This window comes from Cheilinus undulatus, linkage group 13 (genome assembly GCF_018320785.1).
Source record: "Cheilinus undulatus linkage group 13, ASM1832078v1, whole genome shotgun sequence".
NCBI classification, from domain to species: Eukaryota; Metazoa; Chordata; class Actinopteri; order Labriformes; family Labridae; genus Cheilinus; species Cheilinus undulatus.
Genome location: NC_054877.1, coordinates 35,363,068 through 35,376,348, shown reverse-complemented (window position 1 = coordinate 35,376,348; position 13,281 = coordinate 35,363,068). Strand labels below are relative to the sequence as shown.

Sequence of the window (13,281 nt, the reverse complement as noted above, 5' to 3'; positions counted from 1 at the left end):
TTTAAGTTTTTACTCCTGGTTTGTTAGTTTTGTTTAGTTTTTCTTTTTTGCAAAAATGCTTCGTTTCAGTTTAGTTTTTATTAGTTTCAGTGTTAGTTTTAGTTTTTTGGGGGTAAATGTCAGGGCTGAGTGAACATCATACATTTTTAAAAACATATTCAAACAGGCCACTCTTCACTTATCATTTTGTTTATTTAAAGATGATGTTTAAATACAACTCCAGAATTAAAACTACCCCTGTGCAAAGTCTTAACCAATCAGATCAGGCTATTTTACATGCCCCAGGCTTGGGTGTAGGTGTGTCAAAGACTAAAACTAAGGATATTTTGTCTCCATTTCTATTTTATTTTAGTTTTATAAGCACACCATGCCATTTTCGTTAGTATTCTCAGTTTTTATTTAGTTTCAGTCAACTAAAATGCTTTTCAAATTCTAGGTTTGATCCCCAGCCCCTGCAGTCACACTAGATGTGTCCTTGGGCAAGACATTTAACCCCGATTTAATCCCACGGCTTCGTTGGTGGTGTGTAAATGTGTATGGAAGCGCTTGAATAGGATTAGCTAAAACTGCTGGCCAATTCTCCATAGCAACCTCTGCCATCAGTGAGCGAATGGAGTGAAAGGGAGTGAATGGGTAGGTGTGCCCTGCGGTGTAAAAGCGCTCTGAATAGTCAGATGACAAGGAAAGAGCTATACAAGCTCTAGTCTATCTACCATTCATGGTATGGTAATGGATGGGTGGTCAGAGGAGCCAGACAGTTGTTTTAAAATAAGATAGGCCACACCCACTCTGTTTTCAGACAATTAAATTAAATGTTTGAACTTGGCTTCTCTACAGTAATGACTATTTATTTTCCGCAAAGGTTTTTACTGGTGCTTAATGAAGACTTTTAGTATCTTTTATCCCTTGTGATCATATCATGGCAAATTTCCAAAAGCTTTAAAGTGTTGTATGGGATGGTATGTAAATCTAAGATGATATTTTGCTAAATATCTGTGTACAAGTTTGTTAGCGCCCCTTCACTTTAATCATGAATTACCAAGAGTTTTCCCTGACAGATGCGTTCTACTTATATCCTTACAAGTCTTTTACACTGACAAGTAATTCAGGCATGAATTGAGGTTAATGAGATAGAAGATAAGAGAGCTCTTCAGGAGGAGCTTGGTTGCCATTGCCTGAGATGCTCCAAGCATTTTCACTCTGCGCATTGTCCACCCTCAAGTCTTTTCCTCCTTGTCTTTATTCGTCAGTGTGATTACTGCACAGTTTGATCCACTCAAACAAGAAGACAGCAGTGATGAAGTGGATCTCATTAGTTATCTCTTTGTTCAGGATGCAGCCTCATTCTGACACTCTTCATCTGAATGCAGGCTGAAGCGGTTAGGACTCCTTCCTAGTTTATAAACTGACCTTTAAAAGGAAGGAAAATGGAAGACTTGGAAGTTTCTGTTTTGCCTATTGCACAGAGTAAAGATAAGAAGTAAAAACATTTAACAGATAAAGCTATGTTCTGATTGTTGTTTGCAGAGATAAATAAAAACCTCACCAAAAATGTTCTCTGTTGATGTTGGGAATATTTCTCCGATACAACATAATATGAATACAGAGGGGATTTCCATATAAATGGCTTTCTTCTCAGCCCAGATCTTTATCTCTTTATTCTGCAGCCAGAAGATGAATCCTCCCTTCATTTATCTTTAATTGGATTTCCAATATAAACTTGTTATCCTTCAGAGGTCTCTTTATGTCTCCCTCATTGCACTCAACTTTCTGTGGGGTGGGGTGACACTAGAAGTTTTCCTCAGCTGCTGCATTATTCATCCAAGAGACCCACACATCGACAGCCTGAAAAAGGGAACAAAACTAGGATGAATATCCTCTGAAAGATTAGATTCTCCTTGATTCATTTCCTCGCTCCGCATGACACATTTTAATTCCCTCCCACAATAACTTATAAAATGAGTTTTAAAGATCAGAGCCTGATAACAGCGGAGAGATCCAGAATATCAGTTTCATTCAAGTTATAGCCAATGATTTAATTTCTGTCATTCACCAGCTACTACCATCAATCTAAACTGAAAAAAATAAGATGTCATTATTCAAGTTAGCCTTCTAACTTTTCCTTAAATCCTACCAAACAGAGATGGAAATTGGTGGGACGCAGACAGCCTGGTGGTTTAAGGGGCACCCCATTAACGAGGGCGGCCCAGGTTCGCATCCGGCCTGTGGCCCTTCCCTGCATGTCTCTCATCCTTGTTTCCAACTCTATCCACTGTCCTCCTCTAGCAATAAATGCAAAAAAGACCCAAAAAATAAATTTAAAAAAGAGATGGAAATTGTTGACAGTTTTGAATTTGGAGCAGCACCATCAGCGGGACACGGTGGAAAGGGTGGACAGCTTCAGATATCCGGGGTCAACATCTCAGAGGACCTGACATGGACCAACCACATCAACGCCCTGGTAAAGAAGGTCTTCAGCCTCTCAGACGTCTGCAGGACTTCCAACTCTCCGTCAGAATACTCGCAAACTTTAACACCTGCACCGTGGAGGGTATCCTTTCAGGCAGCATCATCACCTGGATGAGCTCCAGTCAGGACTTCCTGGCCATCAGAAGGGTGGTACGTTCAGCTGAGTGCATCATCAGAACCACCCTCCCCAACCCACAGGACATTTAGACTGAATGCTGCAGAACCAGGGCCACCAAAACCCTAAAAGAGCCCACTCCCCCCTGCAATAAATAAAGTGTCCTCACTGTTGCCTTCAGGGGGATGCTACTGCTGCCTGAAGGCTAAAACTGAGAAGATGTGGAGGAGCTTCTTTCCTCAAAAAGAGAGTAAAGTGGAAATCCCTCTGGGTTTGTTGTTCTTAGCTCTTGGTTAACACTGATAGAACAGGGTGTGTAAACTTAGCTAAAAACACAGAGTGTTTATATAATGTCTACACGTTCAATCTCAGCTCCTAAGTACTTGGACTTGCAAGCTGAGGTTGAGGGAAACCAGCAGAAATTAACATCCAAGGTCTTACAGAGAAGCTAACATTTTCTTTACTGCCAGAATCAACTGTTCCTTAAAGGACAAACACGCAAAAACTTGAATATTAAGCATGGGTAAATATGTACTATGGAGTAATGACCTCCAAAAAGGAGAGTGAAGCCGAATACCCTTTCTTTCTCAGCTCTTCATTCACACGGATGGAATGGCAGTGTGGCTCTGTGATGTTTTTAAGGCATAAAAGCTAATTTATTAAGCAACATAATGGCCTACAAAGTTAGCTAAAGACTCTATTAAAGAGTGAAGTTAAAGTCCCTTTGAGTTTGTTGTTCTCAGCTCTTGGATCACATTGATAGAAGAGGAAGTGCAAAATCAACTACAAAATACAAATCATTTTTATGATGTCAACACATTTTTCATAATTGTGTCAATTAGTAACTTTAATTTAGAAACAAATAAGAAGTAAATTGCACATGTAAATAGAAACTTGTACAGTGCCTTCCTAACAAGAGAGGGACGTCAAACTCCTCCTCTGTGTTTAGACTGACAGTACGGCTCCTCATTCAGCTCTCACTATTCTTTTTTTCCTATGAACTCCTCCAACTCTGACCATTAGCCCTGCTACCATGAGTGGGAATGGAAAAGGCCCTGTCCACTAAGAGATGCGATATGTAGAGGCACAATAGTCAAGCATCATTGCAAGAGCACAAGTCAAGGAGAACCATTTCCAAACTGAAGACTAAAAGGCCAAACACAACCTTGAGATGAATATTGTCAACATAATCTTGTTTTTTAAAAATGTTATCAGCACTCCTCTGCTACTCACTGGTGAAAAGGAATGGGGGGGGAAGTGTAGACGTTTAGAAAAATGAGAGGGAGAAGGTGAGCAATGGAGGAGGTACATCTAGGGAGAGCATTTCTGCTCTGAATGTCACGTGCCTTTTTGACATCTTACACAGTCATTTATTTTAAAAGAAAAACAAAGGACAAAGGCAGAAACACACATTTGCAGCGGACACAACTGACGGGCTAAATGCACGTTTGTTCACTTTGATTTCTGACTAGTTAATCAACATTCTGCCATAGGACTGTGATGTTTTATTGCTATAAAAATAGCAGATTTGACCACATTTAAAAACGAATGCAGTTTGGGATATACTGTAAGATTTTAACAGAAATGTTTAACAGTGAGGCTGGTGTGCACAGTGATTATCTGGTAGGGCTGAAGCACCTGTTCTCTGCTTTATTCCACTGAGATGAAACTTATTTATTAGAGGATTCAGCTCTTCCTGATATCTATGACCTCGAGAGAGATCAAGCAGCCATGGGAAAGGAAGGAATTAACATTCAAGAAAGGAGAAAAACAATTAATATGTGGTTCAAGCCGCCCACTCTGTAGCTCCTGCTTGGCAGTGAAGACATAAACCCACCTAACCCCCATCAGGACCTGCGTGTGGGCGAGCTAGACTGGCACAGGCTAAAAGTGAGCCAGCCAGAGATCCTCTGCTCTAACAGCTTGGCAGGGAGGTAATGGAGGCCTTTCTGTGCACTCGCTATCAGACAGTATTGAGGACTGAAGTGCGTGGGTGAGTGGAGGCTGGTGAGGCGGCTGAACGGCTGCCGGAGCCGAGATAACAAGAGTAATCAGCAACCTGAGTACAGGTCTGTTTGTTTCAGTGTAATCTTTACCATCCAAGATAAAGCTCATTCCCTTTATTAATGAACCTCTTATTTTCATAGTCCAGTCTATGATACCTATCAATGACGTTAAATTAATTGCTGAGAACTGGTTCTGCAGTGGCGCAAAAAAGGCGTCCAATTAGCGAGCAAGCAGTCTGGAATTTATGCAGGCTTTAGCCTTCAAAATAGTATGAATCTAAACAGCTTGTTTAAAACACCTACACCAAAAAGTTCCAATCATTAAAGTGTTAAAATATTCCTGTGGATAGAAGGATTTAAATCAGCATCATGGTTGTTTTTACTTTCAGTTCCTCCTAGATCTTTCTTAAACATTTTCCTGTTGCTACATCTACTTACATCCACTCCCCTCAGGGTGCATCTTTTCCTTCAATGCAGTTCAGTTTATCATTTTTGAAGCCTGAGGACACAATTGTCTGCAGTTTTTCCATAGAATTTATATAAGCATGAATGAAGTCTAAGTGATAGTGGAAATGCTGTTTAAGTTTGCTGGCTGAACACCAAGTTGGTGGGTCTGGATAAGCAGCTACACGGCACTGGTCTGAGTCGGATCAGCCACTTACCTTATTATTAATCAATCTTATGCTTCATAAACTCAAAAAGGGTGGGTTAAAAATGTTTTCTGTTTCTGTGTGCACCAGTAAAGACATGAACTACTTAGACCAAATTGTTTTTTGAGCCAAGCTGTAAGCATGTTTAATTCTGCTGTAAAAATGGGTCTTTTTGAATGCTGTCTGTGTGACTTCTGAGGCCTCTGCAGCCCACCTCAAGTGGACGCCAGAGGAACTGTAGTGTTTTTCACTTCTACGTCATTTATCAACACACACAAAAAAAGTCAATTTTAACAAAGTCCTATCCCACCAATGATCTTACATCCACTTGGATTTAACTCACACCCATCAGTAACTCAAGGCCCGGGGGCCAAATCCGGCCCGTGGAACAGTTAAATCCGGCCAGCAAGATAATCTCATAGTTCTGTTATAAATGGCCCTTCAGTCTGAGGTCTGCAGATTACCTCAAGTATAAAAATGTAAACTTATCCTTGAAGGTTTAAAATATCCTTAATAAGTCACAAAATCTGAAAAAGTCAGGAGTAAAAATAATTAGATAAGAATTCAGGAATGTGGGAAAAGAAATTAATTTGTGTTTTAATCTCACATTTTCAATTTAGCATCTCACAATTAGGACTCAAAATTAAGATTTGGACTTTTAATGTCATACTTTGAGCATTTGAACTCATCATTTTGACTTCTCATAGAATATTTTGAGCTTTAAGATTCATAATTCTAATGTTTAAGTGATATTTTGACCTTTTCAAGCAATTATTTTGTATTTTACCTCATATTTTCAACTCCAAACTTTTATTTCATAATTCCACAATTTGACCTTTTAGACTCACAACTTGGAATCATATTTTGACTTTTTATTTCATGATTACAAATTTTATTTCATATTTTGACCTTTTAAACTCATGATTTTGACTTTCTTTCTAATATATTTGCCATTAAAAAAACATTATATTTCAATTTCATGTTTTTAACAATTTTGAACTAATAAATGTACTTTTCTCAGATTGTGAGCCTTAAAACGTATCTTTTTAACTTTTTAAATGTCAAAATCGTTTATCATTAGTGCTAAGGTTTTTGTTTTCATATTTTTATTACCAGTGAAACAAAGTTGACAGTTTATGGTTAAAAAGGTGACCCTGTAGGTCCTTGGGTTAGTTCTGAATCCAGAATCCAGCCCCTGCTGTGATTGAGTTTGACACCCCTGCACTAGACGGTCCGATGGTCGTGCATGACCTCAGTGCTCACACTGTACAAGTAGAATCTGAAGGACTGTGACAAAAATACGTGGAGTTTACTTCAAAAAACTCTCACAGACTGAAGTCTTATCCAGTCATATCATCTTCTCTCTCTCCCTCTCTTTCAGCTCGAGGTCTGCAGGTAGGCATATTACCTGCTTCTTTATTCCCTTTATAACTGGGGGGCATTAGAAAGTAATTCCTGCTGTTTCCATTGTGATTTGGGACAATGTCTGATATTTTAGGAAGGAAAAAAATGCCTCAAAGTTGAAGATTCTGCTCGTGGCTCTGCTCTCACAGTGGTAGTCATACACCAAAATGTCAAGCATGGCAGAAATCCATCCAAACTATCTGGAGCAGCTGGTCAAGTTATAGTCGGGTCTGGTTAGATGTCATATCTAGAGTTGTTATGATTCCGATACCAGTATCAGAAATACGTACAGTACTTTTAAAAACGCAGGTTTGATATCAGTGAGTACACGTGTTGATGCACCAGTCTGATACTATAAATGTTGCCTTGTTTAGCCATGCTAAATGTTAGCATTATAAACCGAAGTCAAATCTTCTTTGCTGCCAGAAAACACTGCATGCACAAGCTACTGTTTTCAGAGCAGCAAAGAAGAACCAAAGGACTCTCAAATTTGAAGGCTGCATGATAATAATTCTCTGACTGTGACTGTTAAAAAACCTTACACATCAGCGATGTCATACGTGACAAGAAGTGACACAGTTTATTAAAGTTAAATAACTTTTAAACTGGAATTCATAGCCTCTTGAAGCTAGACATTGTGCCATCCCATTTAGGCGATCCATGCTTTTGAATCGTAAACATACTGTTGAATCTGAGGTGACATCAGTGAACCGCACCTCTTCTGCAGTGCTGAAGTTATCAGCTGGTGTTGTTTAACCTTGCCCACAGCCCAATTTGGAAACCACTGACTGAAAGAAATTTTTAAAACATCAGCATCCATTCCATCCATTATCTAAACCTCTTGTCCTGTGAAGGGTTAAGAAGGCTGAAGCCAATTCAAGCTCCTATTGCTCAAGAAGTGGTGCACCCAGTACCAGCCACCTGTCCTTCACAGGGCTGACATATAGAAACAGAGAAACATTTACACCCACAATCACACCAAAAGAAAAATTATAGTCACCAGTCAGCCTAATGAGCATGTCTGTGTCTGTGGGAGGAAGCTGGAGTATCCAGAACTCCAAATGTAAACATGTCGCCTGAATTCAATATTCACTGGTCAGTCATTTTGGTTTTATTCAGTTTTTATGTGCTGTCATTCTGGGATCTAGACACAGACATAGACCTGCACTGAGGACAAAGACATATTGTAGCCATTATATGCCTTAATAGAGGCTTGTATCTCAGTCACTCAGAGAGGATTTATTATGTGTTGCACAGGAAGAAAGCTTTAAAAAAATGTCATTAGAACTATTTACAAGCTGCTGAGAAATTAGGCATTTTAGCCTGCAACAATCACAATAAAATCCTGCAAAGAGTGACTTGTTTTTTATGTTTTTTTCAAGCAATTTAAAGTTGCACTCAAAACCATCGCCAGCCTCAAATGAATGCTGTGCAGCTTTGGGATTTGACTTACTGCAGGTCTCCTCGGCCTCATCAGAGCCATCAGGGCACTCTGGTTCCCCGTCACATCGCCATCGTCCTGGGACACACTGGCCATTTAAGCAGGCGAACTCTGCAGGGGCGCACGTCTTCCTGGCTGCTCAGAGAAAAAGAGAGACAACACACAAAGAGAATTAGAGTCAGAGGGGATAGTGTAAGGCCAAAATGACCGGGTAAAAGCACCATCAGGGTGCAGAAGAGTTGAATCTGTAATGTGAGGATGGTCATACAACAGTCAGCCGTTCCATCAAAGGAGATCAGGCTCATTTTCTGTCATTTTTTTCCTCCAAAGCCCCTCTCACCTTCTGCAGATATCTCTTCTTAAACATCAGTTTCTCCGCTCCTTTTCATTGTGTTTTCCTCCCCTCCACCTCCCTCGCCTCCCCTCTCCTTCTGCTGTTCTCTGAAAGTCTAATCTCTCCTCCAGGTTTTCCATCACAGAGCAGAGAAAAGGATGCTGATTGCAGAACACTGCCAGTTCGGGGAGGTTAAACCTGTTACCTCCCAAACCTGTTTACCACAGCGCTACGAGCAGGCGGGGCCACTGGCTGATAAACATGTCAAACGTGCCCGGAATCGCAAATCACAAACGTGTCAGGAAAAAAGGCCTATTTAAGCATAAAGAAGACAAACTTAGAGTGATCAAAACTTTCCCATAAACAGCCCAGAGCTTCTCATGTTTGCTCCTCACATCACGCTGTGTTCAAAGAGAAACATACACCCCGCACACACTAAGCACACACTCCCTGCTGGACGTGAGAGCTGGGAGCACACGGAGGTCAGAGCCATTCAATTTCCTCCTCCTCTAACTCCAGTCCTGCAGTCCAGTCTAATAAATCAGCATCTAAAAGGCCCCTCAGCTCCCGTTGTTACACCAACACAACTGTTCCTAAGCTGGCTCCATCTTGGCTCTGATGCTTCAAATTAGATCGAGCGTTTAGAGATGTGCAGGGAGCTTAAGCTTAGCTGAGGGGCTGAGAGGAAAGAGAGCAGGCAGTGATTATTCTGCAGTCACTCACACTTATCTAACTGTGCAACCACTCTTGACAACTCCTAATCGCTCCTGACCTTCAAATCAAAGGGCAAAGATGTGTAGGTTCTACCTCAGCACTGGTTTGCACAGAGAAGTTATAATTGAACAGTTATAATTGAGTTTAAGAATATTTCACCTAGACTCAAGGACAGCTAGAAACACAGGCCAGCGGGATTTTTATTCTCCTTTCAGTCACAGTTAGGATGAAAAAAATGATTCTTCTGATAACTTTTCTTGAATTTGGAAAAACTTTCAGTAATGACCTGTCCTAATAGTTACAAGAAAAGCATGCAATACCTCTAAAAGGGATATTTTACAGCCTAGACACTGTAGCACCCTCTTCCCTTCACTTCTGTCCTGTGATAGAGTGACATTGCATGCCCACATTGCTAAATATCCAGGCTAAATTCCTTCACCAACAGGCCACTATCTTTTGGCCAGTGATACAACTGTGGTGGCACAGACAGCAGAGGCCCAGCCGACATATATGTCTGGGCCCATATGTGCTAACATGGGTATCAGCTGGGTATGGGCTTGCAGTGGGCTGAGTACATGGCCTCCAAAAGGGATTTATGTGAGCTAAGTGGCCATAGACTGAACTGGTAACGCTTTATGGGTTCTGTAACCTGGGTCACACATGGTAAGACCATGTGGACCAATTATATCCACCCCAAAAAAGGGTCAAAGGGGTATAGGTTGGTAGGTATCACATTATATACTGTAATGGCTTTTGTAACCTAAGTCCCAGATGATAAGCCCAAGGTCTTAATTATAATGGGGTATAGGGGTCAATAAGTTATGGTATGGGTTATGTGGAGGGTTTAAAAATAGGGATATATGGGCTAAAGGGGTGTGGATTAGAACTGGGCATGTGAGGCCTATTTGGCTTTTGTAACCTGAGATCAGCATAATAAACCCAAGTGGGCTGACTATATTGGCCTTAAAAGCAGAGGTGAAAAAAGTATATGACAACTGTAGTCCAGTGAAAGTACAGTTAAAATGTACTCAAGTTAAAGTAAAAAGTATTTATTGGGTAGTTACTGAGGAGTTGTACAGTAAAATATGAGCTTTCCTTATTGGCAAGACCAACAAGAGAATAGTCCTCCAATGAGGTTGTTCAGGTGAAATTATGTGAATAATGATAAAGTAAAGTACACAGCAAAACTTACAGTGTTAATTAAATTCATTCAGAGTTAAATTTTACACTTTAAAAAGTGTCTATATTGGTCCACACATATAGTTAAACTGCACGCAAAAGGAATATTTTTAATAACTTGAAATTCTGTGGCAAGGCAGGTCTGCTCTGGCAAGAATAAAGCAGAGAGTCGAGGCGATTCATACTGATAACGAATAGTCACTATGCATCCCTTAGGAACACCTTAAGTCACAGGCCTGAATCTGACTCAGTAGGTTACTTCAACCATGGTGCAAATGTGTCTCAATAATCTAGTGGAAACATGACCAAAAGAACCCCAGCTGTCAGCAGCTGTTTTAGGTTGTGGTGATGAATCTTCCCTACCTGCTACTGTGTGGTCAACACAGGCGGTGACATTCAGCGGTATTGTACTCAAGTAAAAAAAAAAAAAAAAATCAAATGCAGTAATATAGAGGAGAGAGTATAGAGGAAATGTAATAAGTTCGTTTCAACCCCAGTGACGACCCCTCCAGAACACTAGGTTTTCCTCTTATGCCAGGCATACATGTGAGCTAAAAGGACATGCATTGGAAGTGGGTACAGTTTATGGGACCTGTATGGTTTTTATAATGTCATCCAGACATGGTAAGCCCATGTGGGCTGACTATGTGCACACATGTGGATAAAGTGGGATGGAACCAGAGAGCTTGTGTGAGATCTATTTGGGTTCTGTAACCTGGGTCCTACATGGCAAACCCACTGACTGACTATATCGACCTAAGAAACTATCTTAGCATCTTTTATCCTATAAAAACCCACTTTACTTTACACTGTTATGCAACATTATTTTTTCCTGATGTGTAGTTAAAATCTCCATCATGTGTTCGCAACAATAAGGATTAGAAAACTTTGTGTTAAGCATGGGTAACTTGATCTGTGCTCTGAATGGTTGAAAGAGTTGTAGGGATTTATGATGAAAGCAGCAGAAAAGTCTTCCTTATAGTAAAGGACCAATGGCCTCTTTATCGCTCCACTGACACAAGAACCGCCTTTCACGTAATAAACTCCAAACACAGACGGTGACTTCCCATGATCACACATGCTCATTTGGAATTTACAGAGACATTTTACAAGGGTAAGGGCCCTAAAATGTCTGTTTAAAGTCCAAGGGCTGGTGTTCACAGGAAAGAGAGAGTTAGGGGAGCAGGTTTCTTTGCTGTATTATGTATCTCCATGCTGTCAACTCTGGGAGCGAGGCTGAACCTTGGAGTGTGTTATTAAAATAACGATTGGCGTTTATCAATGCAAGCTCATTCATACACCATGATTGGCCTGTAATTGGCCTGTAATTGCCGTTATTGGCTGGTTTCCACACAAGTTTGATGAATGAGAGCCAATGACTTCAATTATAAATTTTATTACGAGGACTTGCTGAAAAGATTCTGAGTAAAAATAAATGTCTATTTTCACACATGGATGTGTGAAGCAGAACTGGGAGAAAAAACTGCCTCTTCACGCCATGATTGATCGGCACTTTAAAAACTGGAAAGGACACAGGGATTGAACTTTTCTTGACAGTTATCTTTCAACATTTCTCAACTCCCCTGACTAACAGGGTGCAACACCTTGAATGAAAAATAGAAAAGACTTCAACAAAAAGACCACCATTATCCCTGTATATGAAGAATTATAGCATTTAACCTGTCTTAATGTCTGCCTCCAGTTCAACCTCCTTCAGTCAGGCAGCTCAGGTCAACTTAAATGCTTTTTATACTTCATATGGTTGAGCAACACATGATGTAAACAAACCCTGACTTTGAATGAAGAAGAAGTGTGAGCTTTAGACAGCATTCACTTGCAATGTCAGTTTTTACTAGTCCAATCCTGCTTGGTGCCTCTAAATGTTAAGGTGCTGTTTAAGAAAGTATGGAGCATTTCAAAGACTTCTGATGATGCAGCGGTTACTGAGGACTATATTTAAGTGTGATCCAGTTCTCCTTACCTCTGCAGAAAATATCAAAGTACATCAGATGTAATCAATGAACAAATGTTGAATTATTAATACCAAACACGTGTTAACACACAGCCCGCATACATTTTTTCCTCCTTCTCACCTTCAGGTCTTTTATTTCATCAGTGGTGGCCTTCTCTGACAAAGAACCTGGTGAAAAATCCCCATAAAGCATTTTTTTTCTTAAGGTCACCTTTTGCAACAAGCAAGGCTATCTCCTGGGGGGTTTAGAGCTACTGAAAACTATGCAGGGAATTCTTGGCCAGAACGCTCTTGAAAAGGAGATTTGTAAACTCAGTAAGGTTTTCCTGGTTAAATAAAGATTACTTCTTGGACTAGTATGAAGTCGTATACCTTAGAGGAACTGCTATTGGATACTGCAGAGTTTATACAAGCAGCTGAATGGAAAAGAAAAGGACAGAACTGAATCAGGTGCTTCACTGATTCACGCTGATCTGTTCACCTTGTCTCATTTCATATTAAGTGGGAAAGTTCAGGGTAATGTGAGTAATGAAAGCTAGTTCAGCTCATTTCACAGAGGGTCACAGAGTTAACAGTTGATATGAATACAGCTCCAAATGTAGAGCTCTATAAACTACACCAATGAAATGACTTCTTTAAGTAACTATGGAAACTCAACAGGGAAAGCAAGGCCATGATCATTCTGCAAAAACAATATGGTCCTTAGATGTTATTCCATTACCCGACATGTTTTATCAAAGGACAAATTAATGTATTGTACCTTTTGCCGTGGCTTGTCTTTTTATATTAAACTCTTTTGTCTTATCTCTACTCCTCTAATCACTTTACACTTCACACTGATTCTTGCAGAAAACGGCACATGTGCAGAAACAGGACCAAATTTTTACCTTTTGGTATTTTTTGGTATCAGAAGTGAGCAGGTGTCCCTCTCTAGTCCAAGAGGTAACAATGGAGAGCAAAGAGATGCAGGATGCAATCTGAAATCCCACCATCTACT

The 13,281-nt window shown here is 40.3% G+C and overlaps 1 protein-coding gene across 2 annotated transcripts in view; it reads right to left on the bottom strand.

Annotated features, from left to right (window-relative positions):
- The window catches only part of LOC121520596 (low-density lipoprotein receptor-related protein 8-like), a 168,389-nt gene that overhangs the window by 95,153 nt on the left and 59,955 nt on the right, over positions 1-13,281 (bottom strand). For both annotated transcript variants that reach the window (XM_041804120.1, XM_041804121.1), the window contains exon 3: positions 8,098-8,220. In XM_041804120.1, the coding sequence (XP_041660054.1) occupies positions 8,098-8,220 (123 nt within the window). The remainder of the gene's footprint in view (positions 1-8,097; positions 8,221-13,281) is intronic.